Here is a 21060-nt window from a genome sequence, read left to right on the forward strand (position 1 = left end):
AGTCAGGCTCTGTGCTGACAGTTCAGAGCCTGGAGCCTGCTACAGATTCTGTGTCTCCCTGTCTCTCTGCCCCTCTCTCGCTCATGCTCTGTCTCTCTGTCTCTGTCTTACAAAAATAAAATAAACATTAAAAAATAATATTTTAAAAAGTATATTCAGGGAAAAGGAAAAAATAAAACTATGTTCAATAAGTTTGTTTCTATATTTCCTGCTAAATATTTTTTTTCCTTTACAAATAAACAATGAAACCACCAATATTAATTATGACACAGGTAATAGTGAACAAAAATCTAATCAGAAATATAACTAGATAGAATTAAAGTGCCCTTTTGTGGGCAGATATATGAGAATAGAATTTCAGGTTTGCATATCTGTTTGTATTCAGAGAAAGACAATACAAGGAACAGAAGGTGGAGAAAAAGAAGTCAGGACATCTTTGCTCTTCCATCATTTCTCATCCTCTCTCATTCAATCCACACAGCCTTTTCATCAACAAAGAGCTGTATATTAACCTGTCTTTCTCAGACTCTTTTACTATTGGCACAACATGTGGCCTGGATTCACTAAAATTACTGCACAAAGATTTGCACTTTAGGAACACCTTTCCCACTAAACAATTAGAATGTGATAGAAAGTTGAGAGAAAATGCCCTTACGTGTCAAACATCAATTTTTCTTCGCAGTAGAATCTTATTTAAAAAAATAACAAATTTATGTGGAAATGTTGCTTTGATTTCCAGAAATAATAGTTATGAAATAAATTTTGATGAATAGAAGCAAGAAATTCCTGCAGAGGCTGAACTTCAGAAAGTTCAATCATAACCTGTCAAATAGTTTTTATTCCTCATTGTAATTTCTTTCTGTTATTTCCACACACAATGAGCAAAATTTTCAACTGTTGGCAGTTTGGGTTTTCCTAGAAGTATTGACTTCAAGTCATTTTTTGTTTTAGAAAAAAACACTGCAATGTGACTAAGATTTTGTCAAGGTCATACCAACTTACAATTTTGAATTAGTGAGCTGAAAACCAAAAGGACACTCACTATTCTACATAACAATTTTTTAAAAAAATTTTTTCTATGTTTATTTATTTTTGAATGACAGAGAGAGTGTGAGAGGGGAAGGGACAGAGACAGAGGGAGGCATAGAATCTGAAGCAGGCTCCAGACTCTGAGCTGTCAGCACAGAGTCTGATGGAGGGCTCAAACCCATGAACCATGAGATCATGACCTGAGACAAAGTTGGATGCTTAACCGACTGAGCCACCTAGGCACCCCTTCAATATGTATTGTTAATCCTGGGTAAAGTTACATTTTGCAGACTATTAGGCATATGTACAATCTAGACAGAACTAATAAATAGGAACAAATTTTCCCATCCATTTAATTTCAATACCCTAGATTTTGGTTAAAAAAACATAGGAAAATGCCTTTGAAATTAGAGAAACAAGTGGACCCTTTTCCTGAAAGTAAAATAAACCCAAGAAAAAAAGAATAACAATTGGAGTTTCCCTACAGAGGACAATGACTTAGAGACATCAGAAATAATATGTTAAATAGACATAAGAGAACTCAATCAATTTGCTGGATATCTTAAATTAATTTTTGTTTCAGTTCATGAACTAAACTGACATGGTTTTAGAATAGATTTTCCTTGAACCTCAGAAGAAAAAGGTGGAGATATTTAAATTGGGCTTTAACTAAGCCATAATGAAGTATCTTTGATAGCTATAACTGAAAATATAAGCTTAAAAATAAATATTTTGAAGATTTATAATTGAACAAAAATGGCTTCTTGCACTCTAACCAAGGCTAGTTTACAAAAAAAATCTAAAACCACACTAAAACTTTTAAAATATTTATGCTTTTATTCACTCTCTCTACTGTTAATGTATTCTCCAGCGCCATTAAGTTTTAAGAAGCATTTGTTTCTAAGTAGCAGAGATTGAACTCACTTCTCTTTTTACATTCCTACTTAAACCTATTATTGTCAGGCATTGGTTTCCAACCATTCCGAAAAACCTCTCATGTCAAGTTGTCCACATTTCCAAATCCAAAATCAGGTAATCCTGTCTCTGTGACTCAGTTGTTCACTGCTACTCCTTGACTATCTTGTTTGTCTCTATCCTCATGGCCACACTTGTTCAAGCCCCATAGTTAGGTCCTTTACATTTTCCCAACTTCTAGTTGTATGCTAAGGGTTTATTCCTTTTCTCATACCTCTTCTCTATCTCTACTTACTCCCTAGATGACTATCAGCTTCATGGTTAACTCCGTGGTTACACTATATTTAACTGCATAATTACCATCTCCATTTAGATGCTTAGTAGGCACCTCAAATCTGACATGGCCACAAATGCCTCACCTTTGCCCCACAAATATTTATTTTTGTTAGTTTCTTCAGCACACAATATCTGATTTATCTACGTACCTGTTGGCATTTCCATGCCGTTCAAACATCAGATTCTCACCAATCTTCACAGTGGGTACAATTATTCCTTAACTCAAGCAACTGTCGTGAATGTAGCATTAATCTCCCACTGTCTTCTTTTTGCCATTATTACTTCCTTCCTTCCAATTCACTCTCTTCATAACAACTAGAGTGATTTTTTCAAAACAGCAAGGCACATGATCTTACTTTCCAGATGGGAATCTTTTAATCATCCCACAGCATTTAGAATAAATCCTATAATCTTTGTCACGGCCTAAAAAAATCTACCTAATCTGGCCCCAAATTTCTTTTCCGAATTTATCTCCTATAGATTTCCCTAGCCTATGCTTTCTGGTAGTCTCATTGGCTTTCCTTTGTTCTTTAAAGAATCTAATTACAATCTTGTCCCTGCGTATTTTAGGAAGTATTCCTCCTAAAGTATTCCTTTAGCACTTGTTGGCTCACTTTAAAGTTTTGCTTAACTGCCACCTCATCAGAGAGGTTTTCACTTCTCTCCTTATGTAAAATGACAGCTATCTACCATTTAGCAACTCTCTTTTTATTTTTCCTCAAAGTTGTAAATATCTAGATTTAAAACTTGAGTTGTTAGTTTGCTTCTTCACTTACCAAAATTAAATTCTGTGAAAATAAAATTTTGGTTTTTTTACCATTACTCACCTAGATTAGTTCTTCATTTGTATATTTGTAAATATACACATTTGCTGACTAAATGTGTGTATAGTATGCATCTGTGTATGTGTGCCTATATATGTGTGTGCACAAGTACACACATACACACACACACAAATATAAAGAGAGAATTCTGCCTGGTTTCTTTCTCCTTTCCTCCTCCTCCTCCTCCTCCTCCTCCTTCTTTTTTGTTTTGTTTTGTTTTGTGGTTTTAGTTTCTTTCTTTTCTAGTTTGCTCAATGAGCTTTGGAAAGATGAAATGAGTCAGAAGATGACAATAGTTAGTTGGAAAGTTTATATTTCCTATTTCCTTCATTGTAACAAAATTTAATCATCTCAGTAAATATATTTTTTGTGTTAAAACTATGTATTAGAAACTATATACTATTTACAATAGCCAAGACATGGAAACAACCTACATGTCTATTGACAGATGAACGGATAAAGAAAATGTGATATATATACATATATACATATATATGTATATTGAAAAATTATTTGGGCATAAAAATGAAAGAGATTCTGCCATTTGCAACAACACAGATAGAACTTCAGGGAATTATGCTAAGTGGATTAAGTCAGACAGAGAAAGAAATACTGTTATGCTCTGACTTATAGGGTCTTAAATAAATGAACTCTGAAGCAGAGAACACATTGGTGGTTGCTATAAGCAGGGGGTAGGGTGGGGAACATGGGTGAAAGTGGTGAAAAGGTACAGATTTCCAGTTATAAGATAAATAAGTTCTGGGTAATGTGCAGCATGGCAGCTATTATTAAAAATACTGTATTTTGGGGCGCCTGGGTGGCACAGTCGGTTAAGCGTCCGACTTCAGCCAGGTCACGATCTCGCAGTCCGTGAGTTCGAGCCCCGCGTCAGGCTCTGGGCTGATGGCTCAGAGCCTGGAGCCTATTTCCGTTTCTGTGTCTCCCTCTCTCTCTGCCCCTCCCCCGTTCATGCTCTGTCTCTCTCTGTCCCAAAAATAAATAAACGTTGAAAAAAAATTAAAAAAAAATACTGTATTTTATATTTGAAAGTTGTTAAAAGAGTAGATCTTAAAAGTTTTCATCAGAAAGCTTTTTCTCATGGTAACTATATGAGGTGATGGATATTAACTAAACTTATTGTGGTAATCATTTCACAATATACACATACAATAAATAATTATGTTGTACACTTTAAAAAAGAAAGAAAATATTAAATACATCCATGTCCATCTTTCTTGAATACATTCATAATCTGAAAATTTCTGATGAAGTCATTGCATAGTTCCCTTTTGTCCTGCCAGTTCTCTTTATGATTTCAGGAAATGCATATAATTACAATAAATGTATTAGAAACATGCATTGTATTTACCATAAAATAACATCTTTCATAAAGATATAAAGTATCTTTTCCTCTCTCAGCTACCAATGACGGTCTTAATATTATTATTTTTCCATGAAAGAAAGAGACAATTTCCTGAAGGTTTTTCACAGTATAAAATTACAAAAGCTCAGCTTCAAGATGAAGTTCCCTGAGTTACATAGCACAATTTTCACTACACTGGTGCCTTGTGATTTAATATGCTACTGATCTGACAGATATTGGACATACCATGAGGGAGGAATGTTGCCTGAACTCACAGTGAATTTTTTCTTCAGGTGCTTGAAAAGCCCACAATGTGGATGTTAATGTCAGTCACTCTTGCACTCAAAATTATAATAAGGGGTTTCTAGGGCTTGGAAATAGTCAAAAAAGTGTATTTTCAGTGAAGTGGTGGTCTTTGTATACAGAACCCTCCGAGGATAATCTGAAACTACAAGGATGGTCATCTTTGTGTTTCCATTGACTAAGCAATTTTAGAATTTAGTAAGTTAAGTTGTAGAAAGTGGAGAGTAATGCACATGATTATTGACTATTGCAATACAAATATACTTTGCCCAATAGAGATACAATTGATTTTGCGCTTTACAAAAGATGACCCAAAATATTACATGTTATTGTCCTATATGGTATCAACCAGCTTTTATGCATTAAAATATTAATACCAGCATTCCTTACTGACTATATAGCATATATATGTTATAGCATATGTATTATGAAACTATATAGTTGGTTCTTTAAATGATCCTTTGAATAAGCTTAGTGTCTTATTGCTTTCCTAATTAAAGAGCTGAATAAAATGTTTGAACATGTTATTTTACATTTTATGAAGGTCATGATTTTACCTTTTGAGGGAAAAGAGGTAAGAAATATAAACCATGCATATGTATACATATATGTGCATGTGTTAATTTATGTGTGTGACACTTCCAAAATAAAACTTTCATCATTTCATTTGCTATACTTTTTTGTTTTACTGTATAAAAACATTGTGGCCAGAAATAAGCTAAATAAACACTGTGTGGTATTTTCTTTGAAACATTTTGTCCTGACACTTTTTAAAACAATGCTATATATATATATATATATATATATATATATATATATATATATCTTATTTCCCCCCTTATTTCAACCACAGTTGGATTACACCATTGATAATAACATTTCTTATGCACTCAAGGGCAAAAAAGCTTGTAGCCCATAGAAATATTTGGGGTAAAAATAGAGTTAGGGTTAACATCTAGCACATTTTCTTTTTATCAAATATGTCACTTAAGCTTTTAGCACACATCTTTGTTGATACAAAATGACATATTTTGTAAATTAAAAATTTCACTGGGCGCCTGGGTGGCCCAATGGGTTAGGCGTCCAACTTTGGCTCAGGTCAGATCTCACAGTGGGTTTGGGCCCCACTTTGGGCTCTGGGCTAACAGCTCAGAGCCTGGCGCCTGCTTCAGATTCTGTGTCTCCCTCTCTCTGCCCCTCCCTTGCTTGTGCTCCACCTATTTTTCTCCCCAAAATAAATAAACAGTAAAAAAAAACTTTTTTAAATTTCACTGATCTGCTAGCAAAAGCAGTTTTCAGTATTGTGGAGAGAATTTTTGTCAGATTTTGTGACATGAATCATGCTTCCTTAGTTGGAAACATCATGCTGATGATTTGAACTTTACTTTTGATGCATTGGGGAGTGTCAGTAAAGAGGTGCCAACTGTTTCCCTATTAATATCCTACAAATAATAAAAATAGTTGTCCCCAACTGAGTCACAGGCAGCATTTTCCAAATTGCTACAAATAAACTGAGATAAAATTTGAGCAGGATGAGGGAGTATTGCACCATATCATATCAGAATTTCCTAAAGAGCAAAATCTGTATGAAGACAATAATTTGGGAGTTAATATATTTATTTAGACAGATTTTTAAATTAAATGTATTTTGTATGTATTATAGTGCCTATTGGATCCCAGGTATTTAGGTTAGCAAGTAATTAATAAGAAGTAACATTAAATAACAGTGACAATGGTTTCCCCAAAAAACAAAAGCATAGACACAGACATATGTATTTGTGTGTGCACCTTATGTATATATGGACATATTATTTATGTCTATATTTCAATGTACAAATACACATGCACATTAACACACATCTTTAATACATGAAGCTAATATACTATGGTATGTCAACTATACTTCAATTAAAAATAAAACAAACAAATAAAGATACACCACTTTGGCTTAAAATGATTTTTGTTGTTTTCAAAATAAAATTTTTACTGGTAACAAACACAAAGGGGTAGAGGGACATTCTTTTCGTGGTTTACAATTCATAACTGACAATTATAAAATGAAATCTCTCATACTAGTTGTATTTTTCTACTGTAGTCTAGTTCTTTAACGCTTCTTCTCATAATTATATTTAGATAACATAGAGCAGAAACATTTAGTATTTTCACACCCTCAACAATGACTACTCAACAGACAGCCACCATCAGCCTAATAGATGGTGGAAGCTGGAAAGGAAAGACTTGAACTTCGCTGGGAAAGGTTTATGAAAATGGCTTCAGTTCAGATACTGGAAATGATTATTTTATCCAGAGTATGCCTCAAACTCAATAATGGACAAGATTTACTGTTTAATTCTATTCAAATCGTGCCCTTGAATAGGAAATGTCAAAGCAATACAGTTCCATGATTAGCCATTCACATACGTGTACTTCTCTTGGGGCAGGCACTTTTTGACAGTGGGCAGGCTCTGCAGGAGGAAATTCTATGTCCTTTTGTTGTTCTTAACCTCAAAATGATTAAACAAAATAATAAGGGTACAATTAGACTGAAGCACACACCACAAGAAAAATCCCAGGGAAGGTGTTTGAAATGAATTGAATCATGCATTGCTTTACGCATACCTCATATTTTCTTATTAACTTTTAAATATTATTTTGCAGGTGAAAACTTGGGCCCAACTATCAAGAAGTGATTCTTTTCTCAAGTATCAGATTAGTGAACAGAAGTTTAAATTACTAGGAATGTTCACATTTGAGAATAAGTCTGCTCCATTTTTATAGAAATACAAGTCCCTGCAGGACCAGCAAATTCCAACAACCTGGCCTGACCGTGACTTCCTCTGGAGCAGAGAACAAAACAGCATGCTGTAAAGCACCGAATCTTGACTTGCTGGGGAAGGTCACTTCAGTGCCTTTTGGGAGATACTTCAGCCATACTGAAGCCGCTAAAGCAAAAATCAAAATGTTTGTGGGGCAGCAGCAATAAGGCAATCATTCCCTTTCCTATCTCTTCATAGCATCAGTGTGACAAATCTCTTACAGTGAAAATAACTCTGAATTGCCCATAGGCTGCCGGGTGAGAAGACAGACACAGTGTGGCTTTAGTTTAAAGGCAGATGAATAGGTCAAGGGTTTAGAGGAAAACTTTTCTTTTTACCAGATGCTGAGTTTCCCACTTAAAAAAAAATTTTGTTTTAATCTCACTGACTAGAATTCAGAATGACATAACTTCACTGGAAACTATTCTAATCATCATTTTTAACAGTGATTAACATACTGTTATATTTGTTTCCAGTGTGCAGAATAAAGATTCAACAATGCTATGTACTACTCAGTGCTTCTCTATCTCGAAACTGTGGCTTATTACAAAATCTTAAATGCAATTTTGACTGTAGCCCTTTTATATTCATATGGGAAGCACTAATTAGGTGTCTAAACTGTGCAAGATGTTGCACTAGATGCTGTGAGGAATGAAGACATAAAGAAATAATCCTTGCCATTAAAGGGTTATAATCCAATGGCTTTCAAGTTTCAAAGTTAAAAAGAAAATATTCTAAAAATGAACCCTGAATTGTGAACTTGTGATCACCTCTGTACACCTGTGCCTCTTCCTCTTTTTTAATTCTCTGTTAGCAAGTCTTAGCAATGAGAGCTTGAGAGAGAGTTTGAAGTTACCCAAAGAGCATGGGGATGAGAGAAACAGATTTTCCTTTGAAGCTTAGAGTTCAAATGCAACACATAGTCTGTCATAACACAGATTTGCAAAGCTACACGAGGCAGGCACACTGCTCTTAGGTCAAGATTACCTGGATATGTTTTAGACTTTATTAGCCTTTTTGAAGCAAAAATAGATCCTTATTGGGAAGCCTAAATAAAGGCAGTCTCAAAGGCAAAGTGTTAGTGTCCCAAACATTCTAGGAGAAAAGAAATTTTAGTAAGTAGTAATAATGAAACTAGTTAAATCTTAAGCTTTTACTATTTTCCATGTACTCTGCAAAGTGTGGTCATGCTCATTCTCTCATTTATTGTCCCTAACAATGAATATTTGAGTTAATCGAGCCTTCGCATATTTTACCCAAGGCTGGTAATGGTAGGGCTAGGATTCATTCCACCGATAACTCCTCCATTTTTCCCTGAATGTGGTGGCCCTTGGAATCACATCTGTATAGCAATGCATCGATTGTGGTCTCTTTGTCTTTTTTAATTCCATTCAGGAAGTATCCAAATCACATGTAGCGTTTTCCTACCTGAAAGTTAAGTGCTGGTAATACGGACTTTGTTTCTTGTGGAGGGTTTTTTTTCTATTGGAAACCAAAATGATTGCTTTTTTCCTCAGATAGGTTAATGTGTTTTTGTTTTGTTTTGTTTTGTTTTGGTTGCAAGTAATAAGTATTAATCCAGGGTTTGTTATGTTTTTCCTTTAAGTTCATTTATATGTAGCAAGGTGAAATATCGCTCAGAATCCCAGGAAAGGGTCTATACATAAGTTGTTGGAAGGATTACTTTTATCTGAAAGCTACTCAAAATCAGTATTGCCATTTCCATACGCTCCTTCACTTGTCACATGGCCACTCACATCTCATTCTTTGTGTATTGTTTTTGTTCTTTTTGCAAACCAGCTTTCTCAACTTTTCAATGTACTTAGCCACAACTCCATTATATTTTCAAGTGTTAGATCTAACCATTGTCAGACAGTAGACAGATTTTTTTTTGTATCTCAACTTTAAGTAGTCAAGAAAAAGATCTGAATTATATACCTACAAATTTCACTTCTCCTACTTCATTCAAAGTAGCCAAGGTGTGGAATCATGTGGTAGCACCACTGGTAACAGTCATGAGGGTGAGGCTGTTGCTCAGAAAAGGAAGAATATATTTTTGGAAGACATGCCAAAAGATTTGTCAGTATCCTACAGAGAGGGGTTATGATGATCATAGAGATTTTAAATATTTTCAGCTACTACAACATTGATTCATGCTAAATTAATGAACTAAAACGGTCTATCAGAGTTCATGGCCATTCAGATAGATACCCTGTCTCTAGGCCCCGATCCCTCTGCACATTATCAAAAGTGACTCTTTGGACTTTCAAAATAACAATGCAGACCCAGCCTGAATTTCCTTAGCTTATCTGTGTACAGTATATAGTATCCTAACTACACTAAGAATTTGGAACTAGAAAGGTCTTCATGATAATTTTTGTGAGTTTGATCTTCCAGGAAATCTATGATCAAATAAAACATTCTTTGGCAAAGGATATTAATAACTGGTAAGATATTCTTAAAATATATATATACACATGTTTCCCAGTACACAACGAAACATGTATGTAATATATATCTTGTGCTTTTAGATCCTTAGGAAAAATCAGAAGAACAACTTTCTCGGATTTACCTCAGAGTTACATGCAGACAGGCATTCCAGAATCTTTTTATAAAATATATGCCACTAACTGTAAAATTAAGTCAATACTATTTCCTGATGGATTTTAATGTTCAAATCAAGTATCAATATGTGAATATTGATATATTATGCACACATACATATATATTATGCATTATTATGTAAGAAAAAGAATGATATTTCCATCAAAAACTTTCCCTTAACTAGTGTGCAAGTGGACCTGGAAAAAAAAAAGGCAAGGGCAGGTCATTGAGTTCAGTATGCATTAGTTAGTGATACATGTAAATGAAGGCTAATATACTCCATACAACAGCCTTTTCAAGCATAGTTCTGTTGGCATGAAAGAACAGAAGGAATAAAAACAAAAAAGAAACAAAAGAAACAGCAAAAGAAAACACATCTACCATTGATTCATAAGCCCTCAACATGATCACTTCCCCCTTTGCTTTCTTATGCTAAGTAACTCTAATGTTAATGGAAAGTTAGTGCAAATTCATGGGTTAAAAATGTACCTTTTATGGGGCGCCTGGGTGGCTCAGTCGGTTAAGTGTCCGACCAGCTCAGGTCATGATCTCGTGGTTGGTGAGTTCAAGCCCCACATCGGGCTCTGTGCTGACAGCTCAGAGCCTGGAGCCTACTTGGATTCTGTGTCTCCCTCTCTCTATTTGCTCCTTCCCCACTCACACACACTCTCTCTCTCTCTCTCTCTCTCTCAAAAATAAATAAACATTAAAAAAAGTTTAAAAAATGTACCTTTTATTAATACCCAAATGATATGTAGATGACATTTGTGAGTGATGAGTCAAAAAGGAAAATATTTATAAATTAGTGATAAGTAAAACTGCTATATCATATCAAGTTAGCTAAATATATGAAGTTGCACTGATAAATGTAAAACATATGAGAAAATTGTACTATTCACTTCGGACATCACTATTTTAAACACATCTTTATATAGAGTGTTGAAAAAATCAATCTTGGATTTACAAATGATAGGGAAATGAAAATAATATTAAAATGAACTATATTATACACATATTAAGTACTTGTTTCACCAGTAAGCATGGATTGTTTTTACCACGTTAAATTAGCTGTTTTTCATATTGTAATGGTAGTTCAAATGGGAAGTGGTTTCTCTAGAGAATAATGAATAAATTTACTTACATTTAATAAATATCATTAGTTGTTTAAAACACTTAAAAATTAATAAATTTGAAGACATTTAGCGGATCACCACCCGTAGAATATAATTTTAAAATTACTATCAATTATTAAAAGGCAACTCACTGGTATTTTTCGTGCTGGTTATTTATTTCAGACTTTACCTTTGGTGCCTTTTTTTGTTTTTAATTGTCTTAAGTCATCAAATTATCATTCCAGAATGACATCTATAAAAATTATATAACAAAAAATAATAAAAGTATCATATTTAAATAGTTTACACCATTTAAATTATTATAAAAGTACAGAAATATCAGATTTTTTTGGACACTTCTTTCTTACCTGCTTGTGAGCATGGTCATATGAATTAATGTGATTGTCAAACTCTTGATGCTTATAGTACTGCTTGTCACAGAGTTCACAGTAAAAGTTGGCCTTCAGATCTTCCAGAGCTTTTGCTATGGTGTTCTCCTTCTCAGCATAATCCTAAAAATTAAAATTGCAAGGAAGGCAGCAATTAGTTCTTCCCTAAATTGACTTTGTTCTGACAGTTGTCAACTTTAGCATAATAATTAGAGTTAGAAACAGAATACAACAAAGAAAAATAAAGCAAATGCCAGCAGACTAAGTCAGAAGAAATTATGAGCTGAAGAGCATAAAAGATTAACACAAGAAGCCAAGATAAATGGTGGGAAGAGTAGCAAAAATGTGCAGAAGCAAATCAGACGGAGAAATAGAAGCCCCTTGTTTGAACAATTTCCTGTGCTGTGTTGGCAAAGAAGAAACCAAAAATCATATAGTTATGTTGATTCAACCGCTGACTTCTGGCAATGGCTTAGTTAATATAAAACTTGTAAATTCTAAACAACATCTAAAATGTGTCCTGCATGAAGAAGTCCATATTGGTGCACATTCAAGTTTGGTATTTTTGTTTGCTTGTTTCTTTAAATATCTAAATAGTAACATACTCATCCCAAGTAGATTTCATTTGACTAATGTTTTCATCTTGACCCATATCATTTTAAGTCGAACTTTAAAAAATTCTCTAGTCTTTAGAAAATAGGATTCTTTTCTGCAAGTTATTTGCCTAAACTGAAAAGGATTAAACTGTATAAGCAGATTGCTTTCATCATGCTCACAGTAAATAAAGATGGCTATATAATCAAACCACTGAAAAAATGAAAAATGTAGTCAGTTATTAGCTTTCATTTATGAAGCATAAAATAGCAAAATGTTTGTGGTTTTTAGGTTTTCTCAACTCTAAATTTACTTGCTGTTTCACTGAACCTTAAATGTCAATGTTGTTAGACATAAATAAATTTTACATGTTGAAACATTGTTCAAGTCTTTTGCTGAAGTGCTGATATGAAGATCTAAACTTCAGTTCTTGCCAGAGAATATATTATGTTTCTAACTTAAAGACTCTCTCATACTCAACTCCTTTACAATTCAAATTAAGGACATATTCAGGCCTTTTATGTGCTAGTATAAGAAACTAACTGTCTCAGCCAGTGGGATATGGAGATGAAATGACATAGTCCTCTCTATATCAATGGCCATTGTCCTCTCTCTAAATACACAAGCTAAAAAGGACTCACAGTTTGAATGTTTAAATTGCTTCTATAAAATACAAAAGTGGTTTACTAATTGTAATTTAATGAATGACTAATAATTCCCTTAATTTATTGTACTATGTGCACACATCACATATCAAAATTCACCCTACTTTTGTATATTTATCTTCTGATATACATTATAGTAACTGATAAATATATTTGCCATAGTCTATAAATACATAACTCAGTTTCTCACTATAAAGACAACAATCTATTGTTCTATTAGTTTTATCAACTGCACAGAGGTGGTAAATTGCAAAATCATTCAAATTGTTTATTTATAATTTATCAATTCAATAATTAATTTACCATTTCTCCTCAGGTTTGTGAAATATTTCCTATTACTCTTTTTGATTACTTAAGATATGTTTTTTTTAAAACAGCTAGTTTAAAAACATGAAAATGAGTCATATACAACTAAACTTGTTACTGAAAATTTACAAAACCTTTAAAATAATACATTGTGGATTAGCCAATTTAAATGAAACAAAAATTAAGTACTATGATTTCATGGCTAAAGTGTGTGAAGCAGAGATAAAATTCCAATCAATATGAGTTATATTATAATGGCAATAGATTTTGGCTCAAAGCTGAATTAGCCTTCAAAATAATATTCTTGAACAGCAATTTCTTTGCAAACTAGTTGATTCTCCCCATTAATTATAATTACAGTTAAGCTACTTCATCTCTCAAAATATTTCATTATTTCGTATTATTGTGTAGGTTTATTTTGTTCTGCCTAAGATTGATATTCCCTCAGAGAAGCAATAATTGTTTCTTACTTATTATTTCCACAAAAATTGGAGAATTTTTGACTAAAGTAAACTGAAATTCTCAGGTAAATTGCATTCTTCCAAAATACTAGCTTTAGCCTAAGTTTGAAGAGAAAAACAAATCTGAAAACAATGAAACATTTGAAAAACAATGAAACATTTGAAAACAATGAAACAATGAAAACATTTACTCAGTGCTTGTTTAGGATCAGTCCCGATTAAGAGTGTACATGTATTAACTCCCTTAATCCTGATTAAAATTATAGAGATGTGTATTTTAGACATTTTCTCATTTTATGGTGAAGGTACCAGGAAGTGAAATAATTAGCTCAAGGATATATAGTGAATAAATGTGCAGCCCATATTTGAATGCAAATAATCTGGTTCATAGAATTTCATTACGTTTAAACTTTTCAGCACATAAAAAAAGTAGAAATGGTACAATAACCTGCACATACCCATCAACTGAATTCAATTATCAACTCAAGGCCAACCTTGTTTCAATGTACCTATCCTATCTCATACCCTTTCCTCTGCCTCAGATAATTTATAAGGAAATGCCCAAGTTCCTATATTACCTGCAAATTTTTAAAATGTATTTCTAAAACAGGACTTTTTAGAAATATCATCACAAAATCAATATTAGGCCTAAATAAACAGAAACAATGAAGAAACCACAATCATTCCTTACTATCATCAAATACCCAGTCAGTGTGTTCAAACAACTACAATCATCTAATAGTTTCAACTAGTTCGATCAAAACAGATTTCAAGTAAAGCTCATACATTCCCATCATTTAATATATTTTCCAATCTCTTTTATCATAAGTCTTCCTTCTGTTTTTTAATCATTACAATTTATTTCTTAGAAAAACTTTTAAGTGATATTTCACATTTTGAAAATATCTTGAGAACTATAGAAATGTTCAAAGAATATGATAACAAACTCATATGATTTTTACTTAATTAAAATCATTGCTAATATTTTGATATACATTGGTTCTATTATCTATCTATCTATCTACCTGTCTGTCATCTATCTATATATTATCTATCTGTCTGTCTATCTATCTATCTATCTATCTATCATTTATCTTCCTCTAAGACATTAAAAGAAATATAGCAAAGTGGAATGGGGCACCTGGGTAGCTCAGTTGGTTAAGTGGCCGACTCTTGATTCTGGCTCAGGTCATGATCATGGTTTATGGGTTTGAGCCCCACATTGGACTCTCTGCTGTCAGCATGGAGCCCACTTTGGATCATCTGTCCCCCTTTCGCTCTGCTCCTTCCCCTCGTGCACCCTCTCTTTCTTTCTTTCTTTCTTTCTTTCTTTCTTTCTTTCTTTCTTTCTCTCCCTGTCTCAAAAATGAATAAATATTAAAAAAAAAAGAAATATACAAAACTGAAGGTAAGGTTGCAACAGATTGCACAGTAAGAAATATTTTTGTGCTAGAACTTTCCATTTGAAATGAGCTACACTAGAGTCAGGGTCGTGTTCTAGAAAATGTTAGACAATAGAAGAATCGGTTATTGTATGTGTGTCATAAGGGAAAGGAATCATATGTTTTATCTTTGATTATACATTTTTTCAAATGTATACAGACAAAATCAGCCCTCATTAGGTGACATGCCCAATGCCCCATAACCCTTCTCCTTCATTGTGGGTGATACTGAAAGAGGCATTGACTGAGATTATAAAGCACGGTGACAAATATTCAACACAACCATTCCACTGCAGAAGTATGAAACACATTTGACTGAGGTGAAAAAGGAACACAGCTGTTCATATAACCTCAACCTCAAAATTTCCCCTTCCATCTGACAAACCCATTCTATTAAACTACATGTGCAATGTTTGTTATGTCCCACTAAATGTGATGGTAGAGTGAAGAAGGGATAAGTTTCTTGTAGCTAGTCAGGTCATCCAAACCCATTGCATTTTATTTATTTATTTTTATTTTATTTTATTATTATTATTTTTAATGTTTATTTATTTTTGAGAGAGAGAGAGAAAGAGTATGAATGGGGGTGGAGCAGAGAGAGTGGAAGACACAAAATCTGAAGCAGGGTCCAGACTCTGAGCTGTCAGCACAGAGCCTGATGTGGGATTTGGGCCCAGGAACCATGATATCATGACCTGAGTCAAAGTCGGAAGTTTAACTGACTGAGCCACCTAGGCGCCCCGACATTTTAGACCTATCTAAAAAGAGTAAAGGTTGAATCCCTAATTTCAGGAAAGTGGCATATAATTCTAAAGTTATAAAGTTAAGAATCTTTTATTATGCAACATTAGCAATTGCACCTCGCAATACATTTTACAGCTCAGCAAATTGAAACATAGAAGTTAATGGTTTGTCCACAGTCCTGGGGCTACTCCATCCACCATGTATTTAAAAATGAATAGTACTTGGGGCGCATGGGTGGCTCAGTTGGTTGAGCGTCTGACTTTGGCTCAGGTCATGATCTTGCGGTCTGTGAGTTCGAGCCCCGCATCGGGCTCTGGGCTGACAGCTCAGAGCCTGGAGCCTGTTTCAGATTCTGTGTCTCCCTCTCTCTCTGACCCTCCCCCGTTCATGCTCTGTCTCTCTCTGTCTCAAAAATAAATAAACATTAAAACAAATTTTAAAGAAATTAATAGTACTGAAGTGGGACTTTGAAGGGAGAAAAGTTTGTTTTCCAAGATGACACATTTTGTGGTGGCTTCAGCATAACATACAGTGTCAAATAATATTCAGCCTCCCTTAAAAAGGCATCGATAATTCAGTGCACTCAAGTAGTTTTCCCTGAGGATGTGAGGCCCATGAGGGAAGGGATTTGTGTTAGTTTTGTTTACTTCTCTATCTCCAGTACTTTTAACAGAACCCGGCATTGGCAGACATTCAACATATATATAAACACTTTTGCACACGTATAGAAAAGCAAACAAAACAGAAACTAGCAGCACTGGATATGTAATATTATTAAAATAATTGTGCTCATGCTTGGGTTTGTGGTATCCAGTTATTTCCAGTTATTTGGGGAATGCTTTCAGAGCTAATACCAAATTATGCTGTATATAAATTATCATTGCTAATAGTAGTTGTAATCATATATTACATCCTAATATTTCTGCTAGGATACTCTTTTTAAAGACGTTAAAATTTTGAAGATACAAATAGATTCAGCACAGTTAATACATAATTATTTTCAATGCCACAAAGGAACATTTGTATGTAATTAACACTTAAAATACCTAGGAAACACACACACTGTCTCTCTCTACTATTACCTCATCAAGAATAAAAGCAGCATGTGATTTGTATCCAGGATAAATTTTATCATAAGTCCTTTTAAAAGAGGAAGCAAAAACAACTTTGTTAAATTTTAATTGTAACGAAAAAAATTAATCAAAGAGATGGCAAAACTATTCTTTCCTAGAAGAATATCCAGACAGAAGATGTATTATTTGGAAATCCATAGTCCACAATCTATATTTCCTATACAATAGTGCACATCTTCCAGGTCATGTCTCTTGGTCTAGTCATTACTTAAGTGACTCATTCTGAGTGGTCCAGCAGCTTCACAGAGTACTACCCTGACTGCATTTTGCCGTAGCCTATGTTGAGACATCTTCCTGTCCAGGGGCTTCTCTGACACACAAGATGGAAGTTTGCAGGAAATTACTCACTACTAAAAAAATGCAAAACCCAGGAGTGCTGAGGAATTAATACAATATAGATCCACTCTTGACCATTGTGGAAGGTAAGAACTCCAGGATAAATTATATCCTTTTTTATCTATCAGGCAGTCATTTCTGAGATTCATTTCTATGATCCCACAGAAGGTCCCAGCAAGACAGAGTGCCAGTACCTGTAATAGTACTTGTAAGGCAAACAGTACAGCTTCATATTAGTTTTCTTAGCTTACCTGTTTTATTTTTCTGAAACTTCATTTCTGCCTCCCGAAATAATTTCCCTACTAATTAACTGAATAGAAGCCTTTGTCTTAAGCTTTCCTTTCAAGAAGAAAGTGAAGCTAAGATTATAAGTTTTGTTTTAGTGTTTCCTCTGAATGCCTTGCTTACAAACTACATTACCTAGAATAATTTAAGATGATATCATTCTTCAGTTCAAAACTCTCTACTAGTCTCCCATCATTATTAGAATAAGTATTTTTACAATGACCTACATACAATTCCTACTCTACCTGATTCCTGGCTACATGTCTGCTACCATCTTCTAGCATTCTCTCTCTCACTGTGCTTTAGCCACACTTATTTCCTTAATGTTTCTGAAACTTTCTCAACCATACACCCACTTCCATACTTAAATTTGGTATTTATTCTCCATGGAATGTTTTTACAGCAAATGTTAGTATGAAACACTCATTAACTTCCAGTGGATCTCTGCTAAAATGCTATTTCCTTGATGATGAATTACTTTGTCATCCTTCTAGAAGAAAAACATTTTTTATTCTCTGTCTTCTTTCCCTTTTTGTAATTATATATGTTGCAGGTGCACAGCTTTATGATTTAATATCTGTACACACTACAGGGAGATAAGCAAAGTCCAGTTACCATCTATCCCCATACAGTTGACCTCCTTCACTCATTCTGCATACTCCAACCCCCTTCTCCTCTGGTTACCATTAGTCTGTTCTATATACCTGTGAATTTTGTGAATTTATTTTTGCTTTGTATTGTTTGTTCATTTGTTTTAGATTCCACATGAGTGAAATCATATAGTATTTGTCTTTCTCCATCTGAGTTAATTCACTTAGCATAGTACCTTCAAGGTCCATCCATGTTGTCACTAATAGTAGGGTTGCATTCTTTTTATGGTTTTTCCTCTTTTATCTCCCCCTTTAATATGAGGAAGAGAAAGTTTATTCAGGAAGAAAACAGTTATAGAGCACCTCTGGGTATTGGAGTCTGAAAGCTGTATTAACAATAAGGAGAGATTGAGTAGAAAAGAAGGCATGCAGAAAAACTGATGTTAGTCTTTTTCTGATTTAAATCCCTTCCCTATTAGACAGGAGGGCAACCATTTCTGGGTGACAAAAGCTGTATCACTGTCTCAAAAATATATGCCATTCTCTTCTTAAAGGCTGGGTTCTATTATTTCAAGTGCTGAAAAATGGATACAAGATAATTTTGAAGCATATAGAATGGACAACTAAAAGTTGAGTCAGAAAGTTACGATTTTATCAAAAGTCACAGATGTATTGAATGGAAATATAATAAAATATATGCATTTAAATGTGTTTATTTTTAAACTGTTCCACAGAAATGCAAACTCATCTATACCACCATGGAAGGTGAAGGCTGAGGTAGAATGCAGAAAACAACTGAGTATTGAATAGCATATTTCTATGGGCACCTCTGGTGAGCAAAATTGAGTGCAACCTAACAGAAAGGACGAAGAATACCTTATGTCCATATTTATGAGAATTGGAGAAGGTAAAGTTGTTTCTCATAATTGGTAACTCCTTTCTGAGTTAGTTTAGAAGCAAGAGTATTCACTCATAAGGTTTTACCAATTTTTTTTTCCTGTTGTTTAGCTGACAACAACCATTGGATAATCAGCATAGTTTCTAACCACAGAACCTGTTCATGTAAAAAGAGAATGGATTCCCAAGCTTTAGCTATCAGAGTACACTCTTATTCACCTCAACTGGCTTGCCTCTTTGAAGGCATCTGTTTCTGTTTTCATCCATGGGTCCTAGAGGAAGCTCAATCCTATGACTAGGGATTGTTAGACCCTCTGGTTAATTTAAGCAAGTATTTAGTCTAATTTGAGAACGTAATAGAAAATTGAGTTACACTTTTCCCTTCATGTTGGCAAGATCTGAGGGACAGCATGTTCTAATAATTGGCTGAAATTTAACATTACTCTGCAGTCTCCCTGTGCATAAAGCAAGGCGGTAGGGGATCTCATTTTCAAGGCAAATTACAAAAAAGTATATCAGGTTTTCTGAAGCTGAATGTTAGCTGAGGTGTGTAGAATTCTAGTTCATATTTATGAAACCACATATGGAGATTAATGATACCAACATGGAAATTGTATATAAATAGATTCTGCAAAGAGTCCAGTGTAGAATATGAATAATAATAATTTAGAGTACTTGTTTCAGCTTAGACATCTCTTAACCTTATAGGCAGCAGCCATTTTCTCTGAAAGGTATTGGAAAGGGGTGTAATGATCTGATGCATATCTGTTACTGTCTCAGTTGTAACAGTCACCTAGGGTAAGACAGAACAATTTCTCTAGTAAAATGTCTCACTGGTTATCCTAGCTTGAGGTCTCCCAGAAATAGACAGTGACACAAGGAGCTGAGATTAAGTGGTTTACTTGAGATCTCAGGAAAAACTGACAGAACAGTGGCAAAATGTAAGAGAGTAGGAATGAAGGAAAGATTTCTGGCTTCAGCTCTGAACATGTACAGAGCTTGGAAGTCATTGCTCCTGTCCTTACGACAAGAACAATCTACAAAAAGTGAAAATCAATTCTTTCTCTCAGAACTGTGAGAGAACTGAGGTCATAGGGTGAAACACCACTTGAAAATCTGGAGAGACAAGCACATCCAGGGATGTAGTGACAAATAGCCGCTTACTTGGATGCGAAATTGCTGGAGCCACGAACTGGTAGGAACTCTCAAATGTTAACTGATGAATTCTATGGCCTGATTACAGTCTATGAGACAGAAACTCCTGGTGGCTGAAATCTTAGAGGGACCCCAAACACTTCTGTAGCTTTTCATGAATTCCACCAGGTTCTCATGAGGATAATCTGAGAAAGTCCCTTGTGTCCCCGAAAGGGATTTGGGAGCTAAAACTATTGTGAAATAAGCCAAGAGTCCTATATATAACTAAAACCCACTCCCAAGGGATAGTGTACTTCCCTGTCACAATTCAAAGACCTTACTCTAACCAGGAAAAGGAATTTACTTTCTCTATAGTCTTCCTGCCTCATTAAAGTTGTTCAGTCAATATGGTCAACAAGGGTCATGGCTTCAAAAAAGTAGACTAGGGATTTTATAGCCAAAAAATGGAGTAGGGGCTTGGGAGACAGAGAGATACAGGAGTTATATCACAGGAGAAACAAATATGGCAGTCATAGCCCTGATACAGAAACATATTAGAAGCTGAATATTGAAAGGTTATAAAATTATCCTTCTCCCCACACCTTCCTGACACAGCTACAGGGTTCCAGTATCATAGTGAATTAGAGTTGAAGGAGTTGTACAATACACACTTTCTTTGAGGAGATGTACATAGGAGAACACAAGGCTAAAAAAGCACACGCAGTCAAGGACACTAGGGGACCTCAGTTCCCATTCCTGAATCATGTCCAGCTTTTAACGGA

General features: G+C 34.4%; 1 protein-coding gene across 1 annotated transcript in view; it reads right to left on the bottom strand.

Annotated features, from left to right (window-relative positions):
- The window catches only part of ZNF804A (zinc finger protein 804A), a 287748-nt gene that overhangs the window by 51604 nt on the left and 215084 nt on the right, over nucleotides 1-21060 (bottom strand). Inside the window, exon 2 of the mRNA XM_047872689.1 lies at nucleotides 11671-11814. Within this exon, the coding sequence (XP_047728645.1) occupies nucleotides 11671-11814 (144 nt within the window). The remainder of the gene's footprint in view (nucleotides 1-11670; nucleotides 11815-21060) is intronic.

Source organism: Prionailurus viverrinus, chromosome C1, assembly GCF_022837055.1.
Source record: "Prionailurus viverrinus isolate Anna chromosome C1, UM_Priviv_1.0, whole genome shotgun sequence".
NCBI classification, from domain to species: domain Eukaryota; kingdom Metazoa; phylum Chordata; class Mammalia; order Carnivora; family Felidae; genus Prionailurus; species Prionailurus viverrinus.